Source organism: Myotis lucifugus, unplaced genomic scaffold (genome assembly GCF_000147115.1).
Source record: "Myotis lucifugus unplaced genomic scaffold, Myoluc2.0 scaffold_76, whole genome shotgun sequence".
Lineage (NCBI taxonomy): Eukaryota > Metazoa > Chordata > Mammalia > Chiroptera > Vespertilionidae > Myotis > Myotis lucifugus.
This window is the reverse complement of record NW_005871124.1, coordinates 2265817-2283909: the sequence shown is the minus strand read 5'-3', so window position 1 is coordinate 2283909 and position 18093 is coordinate 2265817. Positions and strand designations below refer to the sequence as shown.

General features: G+C 46.0%; 2 protein-coding genes across 10 annotated transcripts in view; one reads left to right on the top strand and one right to left on the bottom strand.

The window, feature by feature from the left end:
• Window positions 1-18093, top strand: part of CASK (calcium/calmodulin dependent serine protein kinase) — a 215338-nt gene that overhangs the window by 107232 nt on the left and 90013 nt on the right. For all 6 annotated transcript variants that reach the window (XM_023755377.1, XM_023755373.1, XM_023755372.1 and 3 more), the window contains 2 exons: window positions 11181-11283; window positions 14622-14797. In XM_023755377.1, coding sequence (XP_023611145.1) covers window positions 11181-11283; window positions 14622-14797 — 279 coding nt within the window. The remainder of the gene's footprint in view (window positions 1-11180; window positions 11284-14621; window positions 14798-18093) is intronic.
• Window positions 1606-7887, bottom strand: GPR34 (G protein-coupled receptor 34). Of its 4 annotated transcripts, XR_002829734.1 has the most exons (4): window positions 7821-7887; window positions 6679-6777; window positions 2336-3614; window positions 1606-2303 (listed from the first exon to the last, which is right to left on the bottom strand). XR_002829734.1 is itself a non-coding variant. In XM_014457421.2 (3 exons), the coding sequence occupies exon 3, from the start codon at window positions 3509-3511 to the stop codon at window positions 2420-2422; it is 1092 nt and encodes a 363-aa protein (XP_014312907.1). In that variant the 5' UTR covers window positions 3512-3614; window positions 6679-6777; window positions 7821-7887; the 3' UTR covers window positions 1606-2419. The 4 variants fall into 4 exon arrangements, 3 of the variants coding, with proteins under 3 accessions (XP_014312907.1, XP_023611146.1, XP_023611147.1); XM_014457421.2 differs by having other exon boundaries at window positions 1606-3614; XM_023755378.1 differs by lacking the exon at window positions 7821-7887 and adding an exon at window positions 7600-7795 and having other exon boundaries at window positions 1606-3614.

Below are 18093 nucleotides of genomic sequence, written 5' to 3'. Positions count from 1 at the left end.
TTTTTTTTTTTTTAAATATATTTTATTGATTTTTTACAGAGAGGAAGGGAGAGAGATAGAGAGTTAGAAACATCGATGAGAGAGAAACATCGACCAGCTGCCTCCTGCACATCTCCTACTGGGGATGTGCCCGCAACCCAAGTACATGCCCTTGACCGGAATCGAACCTGGGACCTTTCAGTCCGCAGGCCGACGCTCTATCCACTGAGCCAAACCGGTTTCGGCGCATCTAATTTTTCTATAAATTTTTTATTCTCAAATACTTTTGTTTTGTAAATGCCATTCTGTATTGACCTATTCTTTTTTTTAATTGTCTAAAGTTTTACATATGTCTCCTTTTTTCCCAATTGACACCCCCCCCACCCCGCCCCAGCCATTCCCACCCCGGGCAAGCCCCCACCGCACCAGTGTCTGTGTCCCTTGGTGATGCTCATATGCATGCATACAAGTCCTTGGGTTGCTCTCTAACCCCCCCTCCCACCTCCCTGCCATTCATCTCTGGATCTGTTTTTGTTCATCAAATTATGTTGATCATTATATCCCACATATGAGTGAGAGCATGTGATACTTATCTTTCTCTGACTGGCTTATTTCACTTAGCATAATGCTCTCCAGTTCCATCTATGCTATTGCAAATGGTAAACGTTCCTTCTTTTTTTGTAGCAGCGTAGTATTCTTGAACATCCAGGAAAATTTCAGAATTTGCTCCTTTTAATTCTGATCTACAGAGTTCTTTATTATTATGAACTATTTCAAACACTTAGAAATATACCAAAAATAATATAAAATACTCGTATACTACCACACAGGTTTAACAGACATTAACAAGTTGCCATGTGTGCTTTAAATCTCTCCAAATATAACCATTAACTCGCAGTTGGTGTACATATTCTGTACATTACCATGTCTGTTTTTTATTTTTATTGTGTATTTATAGATTCATAAAAATATTTTTTTAAAGCCTGGCCAGTGTGGCTCAGTGATTGAGCATCGACCTATGAGCCAGGAGGTCACAGTTTGATTCCCGGTCAGGGCACATGCCCGGGTTATGGGCTCCATCCCCAGTGTGGGGCGTGCAGGAGGCAGCCGATCCATAATTCTCTCTCCTCATTGATGTTTCTCTCTTTCCCGCTCCCTTCCTCTATGAAATCAATAAGAATATATCTTTTAAAAAAGAATATGGTACCGTGTCATGTGTTTGTATTTTACATACCTGCTTTCATATGTTCCATACCCTTTTGCGGTTTGTTTTTCATTCAATGTTGCTTTTGTGAATTGTGCTGATGCAGATGGAGTTCATTTCATTTTGTGAATAAGCCACAATGTAATAAGCCACAATGTAGTTTCCCAGTCCTTGGCTGGCGCACACTCACTCAGCTTGTTCCCTGAGCAGCATTACATATGTTTTATCACATGTGTGTTTGAGGTTCTGTCAGGTGTACAGGGTGAGCACATCTTCCATTTTATTCTATCAAAGTGTGGTTCGAGGTGGCTAAGTTTCAAGCCCTGTCGCTAGGCGATTGCATTCTTAGCTCACCTGTTGTTTGATTTTACTAGTACTGCGCGATATTTAAATTCTTTCCATTTTATGTAGGCAGCGAGAGATACTGGGGGATTCCATGTTTTATTAGAAGTTTATCATCAATTCATCTCTTATAGAGGTTTAGGCATCAATTAATACAGAGGCAAATTACAAGCTTTTAAAGTGACAATCAACATGTATTTTCTGACACTTTAAATCAGTCCTCAAATCATTTAACTTACTTTTAAACACACTTTAAATTAGTATTAGGTGCTTAATTTTGAGTAACTACTTTAGTGACTTGAGAAACTATGGCATTTCCTTTAATCATCCTGTTGTTGAAGCCATACATGTCACTTAGCTTTATAATCTTTGTTAAGAGTGTTAGTTAGCTTACCTGGCCGGTTCGCTCAGTGGTTAGAGTTTCGGCCCACAGACCAAAGGGTCACAGGTTAGATCCAGGTTAAGGGCATGCACCTCAGTCATCAGTTCAATGCCAGACGCATGAGGGAAGCGACCAATAGATATTTCTCTCTCTCACTCTCTCCCTCCCTCCATCCCTCCCTCCCTCCATTCCACTCTCTCTAAAAAGTCAGTCGGAGAGGGGAGATCCTCAAGTGAGGATTTTTTGAAAATGAAAGAAAATTTAAAACTTTTGAAAAGAGTGTTAACTGATCAATATATTTTGAACAGATTTACACACGGACTTAAAATCTAGTGATAAGCGTACGCTTTTCTTTTCCTTGAAATATTTTACAATTAAAGCAAATGAAACATCGCCCATAGGAAAAGAGCTCTGAGGAGATCCGGGCCTTGTAAATGCCAGCGTTTCGTCCCGGAAAACGTTTCGTGCTTCAAGGAATGAAGAGGCTTTTGAACGTGTTGCCCAAAAATGTGTTAGAAGCCGGTCTGAATCTTCGCCGCGGCGGACGTCTCATGGAGGGAGTACCCTGGCTTGAACTCCGACGTGCTTTCACTCCGGCTCGAGTCCCCTTGGAACCTTCTAGAAAGAAGCTGGCACATTATTTTGCGGATGTTACTGGACATCAGGAAGTACATGACGGGGTCCAGGCAGCTGTTGAAAGATGAGAAGACCAGCATGATCTCGTTGGTCTTGTGCACGATCTCCTTCCAGTAACACGAGGACACGTTGAGCTGTACGGACACGTACACAAACCGGAAGGCGTGAAAGGGCACGAAGCAGACGGTGAAAATGATCAGCACGATGAAGGAATTCCGGGCTGTCGTGGCGTATTTGCCCGAATTGGGAAACTTGGACCGCCTCTTCGAAATCTTCAATAGGTTCTTGCCGATCTTCAGATAGGAAAGGATGATCAGGAGGAAAATCAGCCAGAACATGACCACCAGCATCAAATTAAAAATGGCTTCGCCTTTCTCCTTCCGCTTGTCTCTGTAATGGAAACACATGGTGGAATTGTGGCCTCCGTTCTTCAGGGTTAAAATAATCATAGTGAGGAACCCAGCCAGAGCGACGGCCCAGACTGTACAGCAAACGTAAATACTCTGTCTGGTCGTGACGGCCTTGCGCTGCTGTACGGACCGGTTGATCTTTACGTAGCGATCCAGGCTGATGAAGCCGAGCAGGATGATGCTGATGTACATGTTCATGTAGAAGAGCGTGCCCACCACCTTGCAGAGAACCACGCCGAGCGTCCACCTGTTGTGGTTCAGGTGGTACAGGATGCGGAAGGGGAGGCAGAAGATGAGCAGGAGGTCCGCCACGGCCACGTTCAGGAGGTAGATCTGAATGGAATTCCTTTTGCGGTGGACGCCCAGGAACACATAGAGGGCGATGATGTTTCCCACCAGCCCCACGAGGAAAATGACGGAGTAGGAGGCGGCGAGCACTTGCGAGAGCAGGTGCTCATCCATGGGGCAGTCGGTGGAGTTCGGGGCCCCCGAGAAGTTGCGTGGCGACGGGGCGCTGTGGTTGGTCAGGAAGCAGGCTCCCTGGGGAGAGGACGTCATGGTCACGGGGTGACGTCGCGTCGTCTTCTGGGGGGATCAGAAGGTGGAGGTCCCGAAGGACATGGTCCTCGCAGGGGGCTTCCGTAAGGGCTTCAGATTCTTCCTACAACAGAAAGTCAAGCATTGATTCATTTGCTATTTGAAGACGCTGCTTTAACTGCAAGCATAAATAATAAGTGACTTTTTTTAGACACGGCAAGAAAATTTACTTTTCTCCTACTTTAGAGCCTTAGACCATTTGAGTATGTATACTATGTATGGAGCAGCATTATGGTGTCAAAAACAAGCAGCAAAAATATAGTAGAATCACGCCCGGCCAGCGTGGCTCAGTGGTTCAACATTGACCTATGACCCAGGAGGTCAGGGTTCCATTCCCGGTCAGGGCACAGGCCCGGGTTGTGGGTTCCATCCCCAGTAGGGGGCGTGCAGGAGGCAGCCCATCCATGATTCTCTCTCATCATTGATGTTTCTATCTCTCTCTCCCTCTCCCTTCCTCTCTGAAATGAATCAAATATTTTTTTAAAAGAAAGAAAGAGTGCCAGGTGGGGTAACCAACCAGGTGACTGCCTTGGTGGAGCATCACTTGCACTTCTTTTAAAAAAAAAAAGACAAGGGGATTTGGAATGACAGTAATTTCCTGCTTTGGCATCTTCTACAAAGAACAATATTTGGGAGAACTCAGGCTCTCTTAACTCAAGCTCCGATCTGCTCAAGAAGAAACCATTTTGCTGGAGGGTGGAGGGTGGAGGGTGGAGGGTGGAGGGTGGAGGATACACTTATCTTCCGTGGAAGGGGAACTGGCGAAGAGGAAGCTGTGCCGGCCTCGGTTGGGGTCTTTTTCCGGAGTTCAGGGCAGTGGAGGGAGGGAGGTAAGGGGACGGGGCCTAGGCTTCCGTGCGCCTCCGCAACAGGAAGGCAAATTTCATCAAGTGGACAGAAGCTCCCAGCATGCTTTTGTGTTAGGAAATTCTAGAAGGAAAGGGCCATCGAGGAAGGTGGGCAGGCTGCCAAGTGTGCAGCTGATGGTGCCGTCTAGCCAGGAGGGGGGGCGCCGACAGAGGGAGCTGCAGTGACTTTTAAAACAATCGTTTTTTCCTCCTCCCGGGCTACATGTTACACTCCACACAGCAAGGGACCAAGTCTGCTTTGTTTGCCTCTATGTCCCAAGTGCTTCGTACAATAACGACTGTTGAATGAAAGAGGGGATTTTGGTATAAAACTATGTGAAGGGCTCCATGTGGATATTAAAGTCAATGCTCCAGTACAGGAAGGGCTCTAGCTGACTTAACAGAAACACAGCTGCACAGTTCCAATCGGCTCCAGTTGCCATAGCAGCGGTGTGATGCGGCAGCAACAAACACGCACCCCTTGGGCTGAATTCCTACGTCTGGGGGGGTCTTTTTTATTATTATTTTGTTAACCCTCACCCGGGGATATTTTTCCATTCATTTTTAGAGAGAGTGGAAAGGAAGGGGAGAGACAGAGAGAAACAGCAGAGAGACACATCGATCGGTTGCCTCCCACAGGGGCTCCAACCAGAGCCTGCAACCGAGGCACGTGCCCTCGCCTGGAACCCAACCCAGGACCCTTCAGTCTGCCGGCCAACGCTCTATCCACTGAGCCACACCGGCCAGGGCGATCGGGTGGTGTCTTAAGTGAAGATGGTTACTGCTCGTCTGACGGGCACCTGCAACAGCTCACCCCGGAAAGGGCCCAGCGATGGGAGAGGAGCCCAGTCAGGTCAGAGCGAGTTGAAGGCCACCGGCGCCTGTCCCGGGGATGTGAGCGCGGGACCAGACCACCCTGGCTCCCTCCGCAGACCTGATGTAATTGGTCTGGAATGGGCTCCGGGCCCTGGTTTCCTTTAAAAGCTACTCAGGGGATCCTAAGGCGCATGCAGAATTGAGCCCTGGGGCTAGATAGCTGAGCCGCTACCTAATATTTGTTTAGCATCTGCTATGTTCCAGGCAGCGCATTCAACGCGGTCAGGATATCTTATATACGTAATCCTTAGGGAAGCCATGCGAGGTAGGTATTACAAAAGAGGTCATGAAAGGTCAAGAGGTTATGATCCTCACCCTGGACCACACGCATCTGAAGTGGCAGCGCCCAAGTTGGGACTCAGATGCCCATGATCCTTTGCACCAAGCCTCTCTCCTCCTAAGTACATATGGTCAGCATTTTTGTTGTTGTTAAACCTCACCCAACGATATTTCTCCATTGGTTTTTAGAGGGGGGAGGGAGAGAGAGAGAGATGAGAGAGAGAGAGGAACATTGATGTGTTCCAGCATGCATCCTGACTGGGGCCAGGGATTGAGCCCGAAACCCGGGCATGTACCCTTGATTGGAATCAAACCTGGGACCCTTCAGTCTGCAGACCGACACTCTATCCACTGAGCCAAACCGGCCAGGGCCAGCATTTTCCTTGTCAATGATGAGCTCAGTCAGCAGTATTTTGACATGATTCCTTTCACATTATCCACAATTCTAAGAAGAGATTATGCCATATAGCTTTACTTCTCTAGAAAAGGTATTCATCTTCCTATTTGCTATGTCCATTACAGCCGGTAATAAGTCCAGAGTTTACAGAATCACAAATCATTCGTCGCGTGCCATATTGCAGGGGGCGCAGTGGTTTTCTGCTAGTACAGCGGTTCTCAACCTGTGGGTCGCCAACCTGTGGGTCGAGACCCCTTTGGGGGTCGAATGACCCTTTCACAGGGGTCGCCTAAGACCATCGGAAAACACATATATAATCACATATTGTTTTGTGATGAATCACTAGGCTTTCATTATGTTCAATTTGTAACAATGAAAGTACATCCTGCATATCAGATATTTACATAACGATTCATAACAGTAGCAACATTACAGTTATGAAGTAGCAACGAAAGTAATATTATGGTTGGGGGTCACCACAACATGAGGAACTGCATGAAAGGGTCGCGGCATGAGGAAGGTGGAGAACCACTGTGCTAGTAGATGCTAAACGATTCCGTGATGTTGTTACTTACCAAATCCGTTGTGCCCACCGCCACCCGGCCTTTGCCAGTTCATGTGGGAGCTTCATGAACCCAGCAGATGCCCCTGTGGCCTTGAGCGAGCAAGTTTTGAAATGCGGTTTGGGTGTCGGCGAGAACGGCGCACGGCTGTGTTACGGGACATACCTGTTTGGTGGCAGCAACGACTTAACACCGCTTGTGGCTTGACTGCATCGTGAGGGAGCCTGAGTCATTCAGGCCATGCTTCAGAAGCTGCATTCATTGCTGCGTGCAGAACGGAAATGAAAAGCATGTTACTCTGGAAATAATACCATTGGTAGCCCTGGCCAGTGTGGCACAGTGGCTAGAGCATCGGCCCAAGGGCTGAAGGGTCCCAGGTTCCATTCTGGTCAAGGGCACGTACCTCAGTTGCAGGTTCCCCAGCCCTGGTCGGGGTGTGTGCAAGAGGCAACCAATCAATATGTCTCTCTCAGATCAATGTTTCTGTCTCTCCCTCTCCCTGCCTCTCTAAAATCAATGGAAAAACATCCTCGGTGAGGATTTAGCCCTGACCTGTTTGGCTCAGTGGCTAGAGCGTCGGCCTGCGGACTCAAGGGTCCCGGGTTTGATTCCGGTCAAGGGCATGTACCTTGGTTGCGGGCACATCCCCAGTAGGGGGTGTGCAGGAGGCAGCTGATCGATGTTTCTCTCTCATCGATGTTTCTAACTCTCTATCCCTCTCCCTTCCTCTCTGTAAAAAAATCAATAAAATATATATATTTTTTTAAAATATCCTCGGGTGAGGATTTTTAAAAAATACTATTAGTAGCATATTAGGTTTTGTTATACACTTAACTGTCTAAAAAAACATTTTTTCAACTTTAGCTGAATTAACTAAAGAGCATTTTGCTTTTGCTTTTCTCTAATAGTCCCCTTATTTACTCCTGAAGCCCAAAAGTTAAACTGCAATACATCTGGTCATTACCATAAAATACTAACAGCACAGTAAAGAACATGCTATCATCGAGACGAGGCAGACAGCAGAACTTAATAAAGGTAGTAAGTGAAAGATCATGTATAATTGGAAATCATAAAAATTCACAATACATTGGAAAGAAACCCGCTGCGGAGGAAAAGAACTCTGAGTTGGGTCCAGCAGATCTACAGTCCCCCTGGCAGCGCTCCAGTGCCCCGGCTCCTCACTCAGACCAGTCAGATCAAGGCAGAGGCATCATCCTGAAAGCAGGCCTCGCTTCTAATATTCAGATCTCTCCGCTTTTAACTAGAAGAAAGGATCATCTGAGTAGTAGAAATCAAGGGATACTCACAGCTCAGGCTCCGGAGTGGAAGGCAGTGAGCCCCGCACTTCCCTAGACAGACTCAGTGTCAGCTGGGCTCCTGCATCCGGTGGGGCCGCGGGTTAGGGCTTTCTGCTTTTTTTTTTTTTTTTTTCTGTCTGCGTGTGGTAATCGGCTTTTTTTTTCTTTTTTTTCTTTTTTCAGTATGACAACCCTCAGCTTCTTGTGACAATATCTAAAAGCTCCGCCACTCTGTAACAGCTTTACCTTTCATCTCAGCGAACACTGAACTTTAGGGAATTGTGTCTTTTAGATGAGGTTTTCCCTCATCCCTCAAAATAAAGAAGCTGTATAAGTTCTCATTAGAAATGGGCTTTTTCTCTTTCAGACTTTTTTCCCTTTAAAACGTTTTATTACTTATAAAGCATAATAGTGGAGATAAAGATAGATAAGTAAAAACATAAACTCACACATCACAAAAGAACACCTGTGGTGTCATACTATATGGAATGCAACAAATATAACACTTTGTTCATGTTACATCTTATCACACAGTTTTTAGAAGTTAATTTTCTGTCGATGCATTTTACATCCTGAAATGTATAATTTTAGCAAAGTCATATTTGATGAGTATAATTAAATGCTAGTCACTATGGCTAATTCAAGATTTCACATTTTTACATTTAAGAAGGCTCTTTCTCATGATACAACTGTTATTGGAGCTCATTAGAGCATGTGTAGGCTGTGACAATGTTGAGATGAATTTCTGATAATTCTTAGACATGTAATGGTAGTTTACAAGAGCTGCTGGTTCTTGAGGAACAATTTTCTTCTTTTCCTTTTTTTTTTAAGGTCCAGAATGTGGCCTTTATTTTGTAGCTAACCAGAAGGCCAGGAAGGGTGGTATCATTATTTCCTCAGGTTTCAGAAGGTTTGTTGATGACCTACTGTGAAAAGCTAGAGTAGAAGTTGATTTAGAGTTACCTGTGTAGCTGTATCTTATATGGACTTTTGAAACACAAGCATTGAGCCCTAGCTGGTTTGGCTCAGTGGCTAGAGCATTGGCCTGCGGATTGAAGGGTCCCGGGTTTGATTCCAGTCAAGGGCACATGATGATAGAGAGTCATTGTTGGGCCCCTCCCGCAGCCCCCCCCCCCCCCCACTAGGGATCAACAAGGCTGCAACCCCCGCATATGTACTAACCTGGAATTGAACCATGACCTCCTGGTTCATAGATCAACACTCAACCACTGAGTCACAACAGCTGGGCCCTTACCTCATTCTTGTAAATCCACTTCCCCTCACCCTTCCTATTCCTCCTTTGTTGGCATCTTAGGTTTCTATTTATAGAAAGATAAACGTGAAAACGAAGAAATAAATGGAGATGCTTATTTGGTGCCCTCGCTGAACTGATGCCACGGTCCTCTATCTGAATCCCAACCCTGGTTCAGTTCAGCTCACCGCCTCCTCCAGGCCTAAACCCTGCCAGGCAGGAGGGCTGCGGGGTACAAACACACATCGCACTGATTGGTCTCACTTCCGATTCATGACCACAGACCTCGGGTGAATCCTTTGCTGCCAGTCTTACTGTCTTCCCCGAGCCCGGTGCTTCTCAAAGTATGGCTCCCAGACCAGTAGCATTAACGTCACTCATCTCAGACCTGAGGAATCAGGACCTGCGGGGGGTGGAGGCCAGCAAGGCTGGGGGTGCTGATGGTACCATTTGAGAGCAACCGCCTTAGTCACCTCGCGCTCCTGTTCTTTGCAAATCCTTTGCACACCTCCGCCCTCCGCAAACTGCCAGCGGCCGCCTGCCCTTCCCACTCCCACTCGGTGATCGCTTCTGATTTTGAAGGAAATGGAAAGTAGAAGTACTCAGAAGGGAACTTCCTCATCTCTACGTCCACATCTGTCTGCCTCCGCAGGTGCCCCGCATCCTGCCGCCTTCACTGCCACCAGGGCCAGCCCCCCGCCCCCTGGTGCACCCCGTTCCATCCCCCCTCTCTCCTGGAAATGTATTTCCTCTCTACGAATCTCTCCTGTCACCTGGAACTATGCACATGTTTTATATAATTAAAATACCAAATTAGGTCAACATCTAATGGAAACAAATCGAGCTCACCATGTAACACATCGAAAGCATAACCACAGGAATTCTTTTGAGTGACTTTACAATAGGGTAGGATTGTTTCCACATAATTTTAGGCTCACAGAAAAAGTCTAAGGATAGTACAAAGAATTGCAGGCTCCTTTCACTCAGATTCCCCGTATGTTAACATTTTCCCACTTTTGTTTTCTCTTTCTCAGTCTCTCGCTCTCATCCATCTCTTTATCTACCTCTTTACATATATTTCCTCAAAAGAAATTCTCTTAATCGGTACAGTAAAATGATCAAAATCATAGAATTTATATGGAAAGACTACTATTATATAATCGATAGGTCTTTTTCCAGTTTCTCCTTTTTCCAGTGTCTCCTCTCCCACTTCCGGTTTCTCACCTCCCTTTCCCACAGAGAGGAAGGGGGGGCCAGAGGAAAGGCGGGCCTGGCAAGGGCAGGGAATTCCCTAGGCACCAGGCTCACTTACAGTCATTTGATCTGACTCTTCTTACTTAGGGGTGAAATGAAGAAAGAAGAGAAAGAGGAGGGTGGACAAAGGCCATAGCATCCCCTGAAGGCCAAGACACCTTGTAGGGAAAGTCAGGTTTCAGGGAACATATGAGCACAAGGTGTCAAAGATATTTCTTCCTTAAACAAATGTAGATTGTCACTCAAAGGAAGAGAACATTGCATGAAAAAGGCAAAAGTATCTTCCTTAAGCATCTGTGCTCCCTGAGTAATTCCTTTCTTTAATTTATTTTTTATATATTTTTATTAATTTCAGAGAGGAAGGGAAAGGGAGAGAGAGAGAAACAGCCATGATAAGAGAGAATCATGGATCGGCTGCCTCCTACACACCCCACACTGCGGGTGAAGCCCACAACCCAGGCCTGTGCCCTTGACCGCAATCGAACCATGACCTCCTAGTTCTTGGGTTGACGCTCAGCCACTGAGAGCCACACCCATCGGGCTTAATTTATTTTTAATTCGAGTTGACATACAATATTATGTTAGTTTTAAGTGCACAGCACAGTGATTAGCATCCTAAGTAATCCTTAGCACCGTACCCTAATCTGGGAAGCAAATAATTCCTGGAAAATAATAGATAGAACAGGTAAGTCTTTGGAGAAGTCAACTAGAAGTGAGAATAAGACAAAGAATTCAAGCACCCAAAATAATTCCAGAAGTTTTTACTGTATTTATTGTCATGTTACGCGGTTGTGTGGACATTGAATTGTTCATGTTCAATTAATCCTCATCTCTGGTGTTCTTGTTTGTCTGTTTGCTTCCAGCCCCACTGTGTCCTCCTCGCCTCAAAGGAAAACTCGGCGCCTGTTAAGCTCGGGGGCTTCGGGGTGGCCATTCAGTTAGGAGAGTCCGGACTTGTAGCTGGAGGTAAGAGCACTTTCTAAAAATATTCTTCTTAACCTGGTCACTTTTAGGCTGGTGTAAACCTTTCACACTAGATATTAGCCTCTCTTCAATGTGTTATACCCCATTGCACCCTACCCCACCCCCCCAAAAGTGCCATTGTATAGTTTTGAATTTAATAGCTCTGTAGTCATAACTAGAATTTTAGTCCCTTAAGAATAGGTTGTCTTTCTTAAAATAATTTTTATTGATTTCAGAGAGGGAAGGAGAGGGAGAGAGAGAGAGAAAGAAACATCAACGATGAGAGAGGATCATGGATCAGCTGCCTCCTGCAGGCCCCACACTGGGGATGGAGCCCGCAACCCCGGCCTGTGCCCTGACCAGGAATTGAACCCTGACCTCCTGGTTCATAGGTCAACGCTCAACCACTGAGCCGGGCTAGGCTTTTTATTCTTTGTATCCCCAGCACTAACAGAGAAGAGACCCTCCATACAGAGATTGAAACTATGTTGGAAGAAGTTGATATTTGAGGCAAAGTGATTTTTAAGGTTGAACTGAGTAGACAAAGTCAAATAAAAAATGTCTGGATTATGTACTTTCAGGCTTACACCTATGGTAATTTTTCATTCCATGCTGTTTTACTTTTTCCATTTGTCAGAGTACTGCTCAAGCCCTGATCTGTGTATTTGGGAAGAGCAGGCAGATGTGAATGCAGACTAATCTTATTATTAGCCAAAGCAAAACATAACTAGAAAATCCCCAGGCCAGAAAACGAAGAAAAGCTAAAATAGAGGCTTACTTCGCCAGTGTACGGAGGTGGATGCTAATTACAGATTCAAGTGTTTGGGTTTCTGTTTATTCCTTTGAATGGACTCCAGCTCAGAATTCCGTCCTGTTTTCAGTTCTGTTCCTTAGCTTTGCAGATTGCTTAGGTCCCCATTCTCTGAGCTTCCCTTCTTCTAGTCATTTCCTTCTACTTTCTCAATACTGCCAGCCTTCACAAAGAGGAAACATGGGAAATATCAACAGCACCATTTTGCTGTTGTTGTTCATCCTCACCTGAGGGTATTTTTCCATTGATTTTTAGAGAGAGTGGAAGGGAGCGGTAGAGATCGAGAGAAACATTGATGTGAGAGAGACACATCAATTGGTTGCCTCCTGCATGTGCCCCGACTAGGGCTGGGGAACCTTCAACCAAGATACATGCCCTTGACCGGAATCGAATCCAGGACCCTTCAATCTGCCAGCCTACACTCTATCCACTGAGCCAAACTGGCTGGGACAACAGCACCTTTTTAAACCTGTCATCTTTCAAGAATGTTTATAGTAAATTCAAATACCTGACCAATGATAAATATCAAAATAATAATGGTGCGCAAGATACTTTATTTCATTTTTTTTATTTGTTGATTTTTAGGGAGAGAGAGACATCAATTTGTTGTTCCAGCCACTCATGCATTCATTGGTTGATTTTTTTATAAGTTTTGTTTTAAGTATGTTTTTATTGCTGAGAGAGAGAGAGAGAGAGAGAGAGAGAGAGAGAGAGAGAGATATTTATGTGAGAGAAAAACATCAATTGGCTGCCTCCTGCACGCACCCTAAATGGAGATCAAACCCACAACCCTGGGCATGTGCCCTGACTGGGAATTGAGCCAGCCACCTTTCAGTGCACGGGACAGTGTTCAGCCAACTGAGCCACACCGGCCAGGGCCATCGGTGGATTCTTATAGGTGCCCTGAGCGGGGACCGAGCCTGCAAGCTTGGTGTGTGGGGACAATGCCGCAACCAGCTGAGCTCCATCTCATTCACTAAAACATCAACGCAGCATTAACACAGACCAGCTTCTGAAAATGAGGCAGGAGTCATCACTGTATTCCTTAAATCATTACTTCACCACATTGTCCTCTAAAGAGAAAGGCATTTTCTCCTTTATCTGTTCCATACAGTAAAAACCATTTACATATATGGGTCACAGTTCGATTCCTGGTCAGGGCACATGCCCAGGTTGCGGGCTTGATCCCCAGTGTGGGGCATGCAGGAGGCAGCCGATCCATGGTTCTCTCTCATCATGGATGTTTCTCTCTCTCTCTCTCTCTCCCTCCCTCTCCCTTCCTCTCTGAAATCAATACACATATATTTTTAAAATTGTACTAAAAAAGAAACATTCTCAATGAGACTGGCGAGCTCTCATTTTTCCAAAAGCGTTCTGGATTTGTGTCCTACATACCTTGTGCCTCTACGCCCCTGGTTGGAACGCCTTTTGCCATTTTATCTGTCTAGTTCACTCTTACTGATGTTGAGGCCTGAGCTAACGATCATCTGGTCTTAAAAGCAGGTTGAAGTTCACCATCCCGTTAGGTAGCTCACTCCTCTGCCATGTTGCCGCAACTCTGCGCTACATGCCTCCGTGTCGCATTGATGCCGACATTTGTAACCCTATCAAACACTAAGCTTTGAGAAGTTGAGGCTGGACTGAGCGTAGAGAGAAGAAACAAAGGCCCAGACAGAACAAAAGATGTCCATCGGCTACCAAACCCGGGAAAGCCCAGCCGCCTTTGAACAATGAACACATTCACCCCTGAAACTCCTGAGGGGTTTCCTGTCTCTAGCCCTCCCTTCAATGACGACTCTGCGGCATCCAGAAAGGGTTAAACTGTGTGCAGCCACTTGTGTGAAAAGAACCGGGAAATGGTAGGCAGGTGCCATCCCAAACTAGGAAGGGAACAAGGTTCGGGTGCGTGGAGACGCCAGGCCTACAACATTGCCTACGTAGCCGTTCACCACAGTTCCCTCTGCGGGGTTCTGGGTAATAAGATCATGATATTATCAGAAAATACAACATTGAAATAGTGAAATGGTTATCTGCTGTGTATCACATACAGTGACATTTCACTTGGTTTGGTGATTGGCTTCCTGTTCTTAGAATTTTGTGGTCAGAGTCATAAAATCAAGTGACCACGCAGCAGGAAAAGTTGAGAGATAGGAAACGAGGAGTTTCGGGACGTTGGTGTATGTTAAAGGTTAACTCCAGCCCTTTTTCATGCTACGGATCTGCACAAAATCCAAAGGATCACGCCCATATGTTCTTCCTACCATTGTCCCTCCTTCTGTCACCTGCAAGCAATTCTTGAACCAAAATACATGCATCTTCCCCAAGATGAACACTCAGTCTCCACATCAGGGTAGACTTCCATGCAGATAAGCGGGGAGGCCCCCCCCCCCCCCCGGCTGCCTAGGGTAGAAGAAACTTTTCACTCAGATTGTTATTGTTCGATTCTTTTCCGTTTTCAGATGGGGGAGGGGGGAAGCTTGCTTTCTGTAAATATTTTTCCTTGACATTGTTGCTGTTGCTTTAAATGTAGGACGCGTCGGGACACCTCATTTTATGGCCCCAGAAGTTGTCAAAAGGGAGCCTTATGGGAAGCCCGTGGACGTGTGGGGCTGCGGCGTGATCCTCTTCATCCTGCTCAGCGGCTGTTTGCCTTTCTACGGAACCAAGGAGCGATTGTTCGAGGGCATCATCAAAGGGAAATACAAGGTGCGGGGTTAGGAACGCCCGGCTTTCCCGTGGAGGCGCAGTTATTCTGAGAAATGGGTTTTGAAGTCACTGCCTGTCTTTGGGTGACTTGTCGCGTCGATCCCAAGTCAGAGAAACATTCACATTTTGGGGGGCGGATGTGGATGGGAAACCACATGTACACCCCACAGTCTTCTGGCGAGTGAAGTATTGCTTTCATTATTGAAGAAGTGCAGAGTCATTACTGATGGTGTAAAGAGTGATGGACGGGCAAGATGCACATGGGAAACACCGGGGAGTGTGCCCGGGTACCGGACCCGGGCAGCTGATGTTGGGAAAGTTCTTTTCTTCCCGTTCTTACTCAAACCTGTACTTTCTACTCAACAGAACCGCTGTTTCATTTTCAGCCATGCCTGGCAACGCAAAAGCAAGCACACAGCTTTCTCTAGCACTGCACTCCCAACCAGGGAGGTCCCGCAAGTTTCCTGTTCAACTCTTGTTTTTTATCTTTATTGTTGAAAGTATTACATGTGTCCCCTTTTTTCCCACCATAGACTCCTTCTAGCGTGCCCCATCCCCCCCCCCCCGCCACCCCAGGCCCTCACCCTCACCACCCTATTATCTGTGTCCTTGGGATATATATATATACACACACACACACACACACACACACACACATACACACACACACACACAAGTGGCCCGGTACATGAAATTCGTGCAGGGGGTGGGGGGTGTCCCTCAGCCTGGCCTGCACCCTCTCCAATTTGGGACCCCTCAGGGGATGTCCGACTGCCAGTTTGGGATCGGGCCTAAACCGGCAGTCGGACATCCCCCTCGCAATCTGGGACCGCTGGCTCCTACCCGCTCACCTGCCTGCCTGCTCGCCCCCAACTGCCCACCCCCCCGCCGGCCTGCTTGCCCCAACTGTTCACCCCCAACTGCCCCCCCCTGCCAGCCTACTCACCCCCAACTACCCCCCCCCACTGGCCTGATCGCCCCTAACCGCTTCTGCCTCAGCCCCGCCACCATGTCTTTGTCCGGAAGGACGTCCGGAAGGTCTCCTGGTCTAATTAGCATATTACCCTTTTATTAGTATAGATTTATATATCTGCATACAAGTTTTTGGTTAACCTCTTCCCACCCCCCCCCACCCTCCCCCCACCTTACCTCTGAGAATCCAAATTCTGTTCTGTGCTTCTATACCTCTGGATCTATTTTGTTGTTCAATTCTTTAGTAATGTTAGAATTTTATATGGGACTTGGAAAAAGGTAGAGAAAGGGGGGAAGAAAAAAAAAGAAAGGAAAGGCAAAGTAGTTTCAGAGTTACAGCCTTATTCCTTAAAGCCGAAAACTGAAGCCTGTGGCGTTAAGAAGGTGAGACTAGTTTATACTTTTTTAAATGTTTCTGGCCTATGCACCATCTGCTTATAAAGGCATACGGGTTTGTCTTTATTTAATTTGGATTAAGATATATGCCACTGAGGAAGACAAAGGTCACATGATCTCACTGATTTGTGGAATCTAGTGAACGAAATGAATTGACCAACAAAATAAGACCCGAAGCATGGAGGCATGGAACAGACTGACTTACCTCTATGTGGGGGTGGGAGGACGAGAAGAGATAAAGCAAAGAACTTATATGCACAGCCCATGGACACGGGCAATGGGGTAGTGAAGACCTATGGGGGGGGGGGTGTAGGGGGGAAGGCGGGGGTATAAAGAGGGGGGAATGGGAGACATCTTTAATACTATCAACAATAAAAAATATATATGTAAACAATAAAAAAAGGATATATGCCCCCAAACTCTGTTAACAGAGAGAGGTGCTGAGTCTCGGGTTTTCTGCTTCTCTGAGAGGCAGTTGGCCACTCGGGAATAAATCAGTCCTGTCTGCCCAGGTACCTCAGTGCTCAGGGAACTGCTTGTGAGGAATCATCCCCCTCTCTGGTTGGACTCTGCCAAGTGAACTACATACACTAACATACGAAAATCAGCACAGTTAGTAACGCAGCAGCAGCAGCAGCATACCAGCTCACTGTGTGCCCTGAACGCTTCCACTTGGTCAATTTCATCCTCAAATGACAGGTGATGTAGGTGCCATCCAATGAGATGGCCCACTTGCCTGGGGAGTTACAAGTATTTGCTAATAATAAAGCTCTTCCTTTGTGTCTGTTCAGTTGCTAACTTCCTTTTTCCAAGGCAATGTGCTTCCTTCCAGCAGCTTCTGGTATTCGATTTCCTCTATGTTGAAAGCATTTAATAGTATTTTTGTTTCTTTGTAAGACACTTGGACTGTTCACACGTATACAGAAGTTACATGATTTTAAAAGTCCCTGTTCTCATCTTCATAGTAAGTCAGATGGATGGGGCAGCTGGATCCTCATTTCTGTACCTGAAGGCTTGAAGCTTTGAGGTCAATAACGTATCTACACCTTCACTTGACCAACCTCACCTCTTGCCTCTATCCATGACTTTTCTCACAAAAGCCGCAGGTTTTCAGTATCTCCCATCAGTGATGAGCCTCGTGCATTTTTTTAAGTGCACAGTCCTATGATCTGTCAGCACTTATGTCTACACTTTTTATTATGGAAAAGTTCAAACAAACAAAAGCAATGGAGAGAACAGTCTGATGACACCCAGCTACAGTGCTTATCACCGTACAGCCCATCTTATTTTGTCCGTATTCCACATCCTACTAGATTATTTTGAAGCAGATCTCAAAAATATCATTTTATCACCCTGGTGGTTCCTAACAGAACTGTTATCAAAATCCTGACCTCTACGGGTATTTTCAAGAAATTGTTATGACATCTCTCAAATGTAGCACATTTATGTTATCATAGTTTATAAACTACTACTGGTCTTAAGTTATTTTAATTTAACTTTTTATTCTCATTTGCTAGCTTACTTGATTTTTTAAGTAGATGTGAGAAAATACTATTTAACTGGATTGTAGGCTAATATTTAATTTCAGTTAACTTTTTTTTTCAATTACAGTTGACATTCAATTTTTTTTCAATATTATTTTATACTAGAGGCCCAGTGCACAAAATTCGTGCATGGGTAGGGTCCCTAGGCCTGGCTGGCGATCAGGGCCCATTGGGGCCTTCTGGCTGCCGGCCGGGGCCTTCCTTCCCCAGCTGCCGGCCACCGGCCCAGGCCTTCCTTTGTTCCTCAACACCCTCTGGTGGTCAGTGCATGTCATAATGAGCAATCAAATTCCCAGTCTCCAGGTCGAACTCCCGAGGGGACACTTTGCATATTAGCCTTTTATATATGTAGATAAGCTGCAGGTGTACAGCATAGTGATTAGT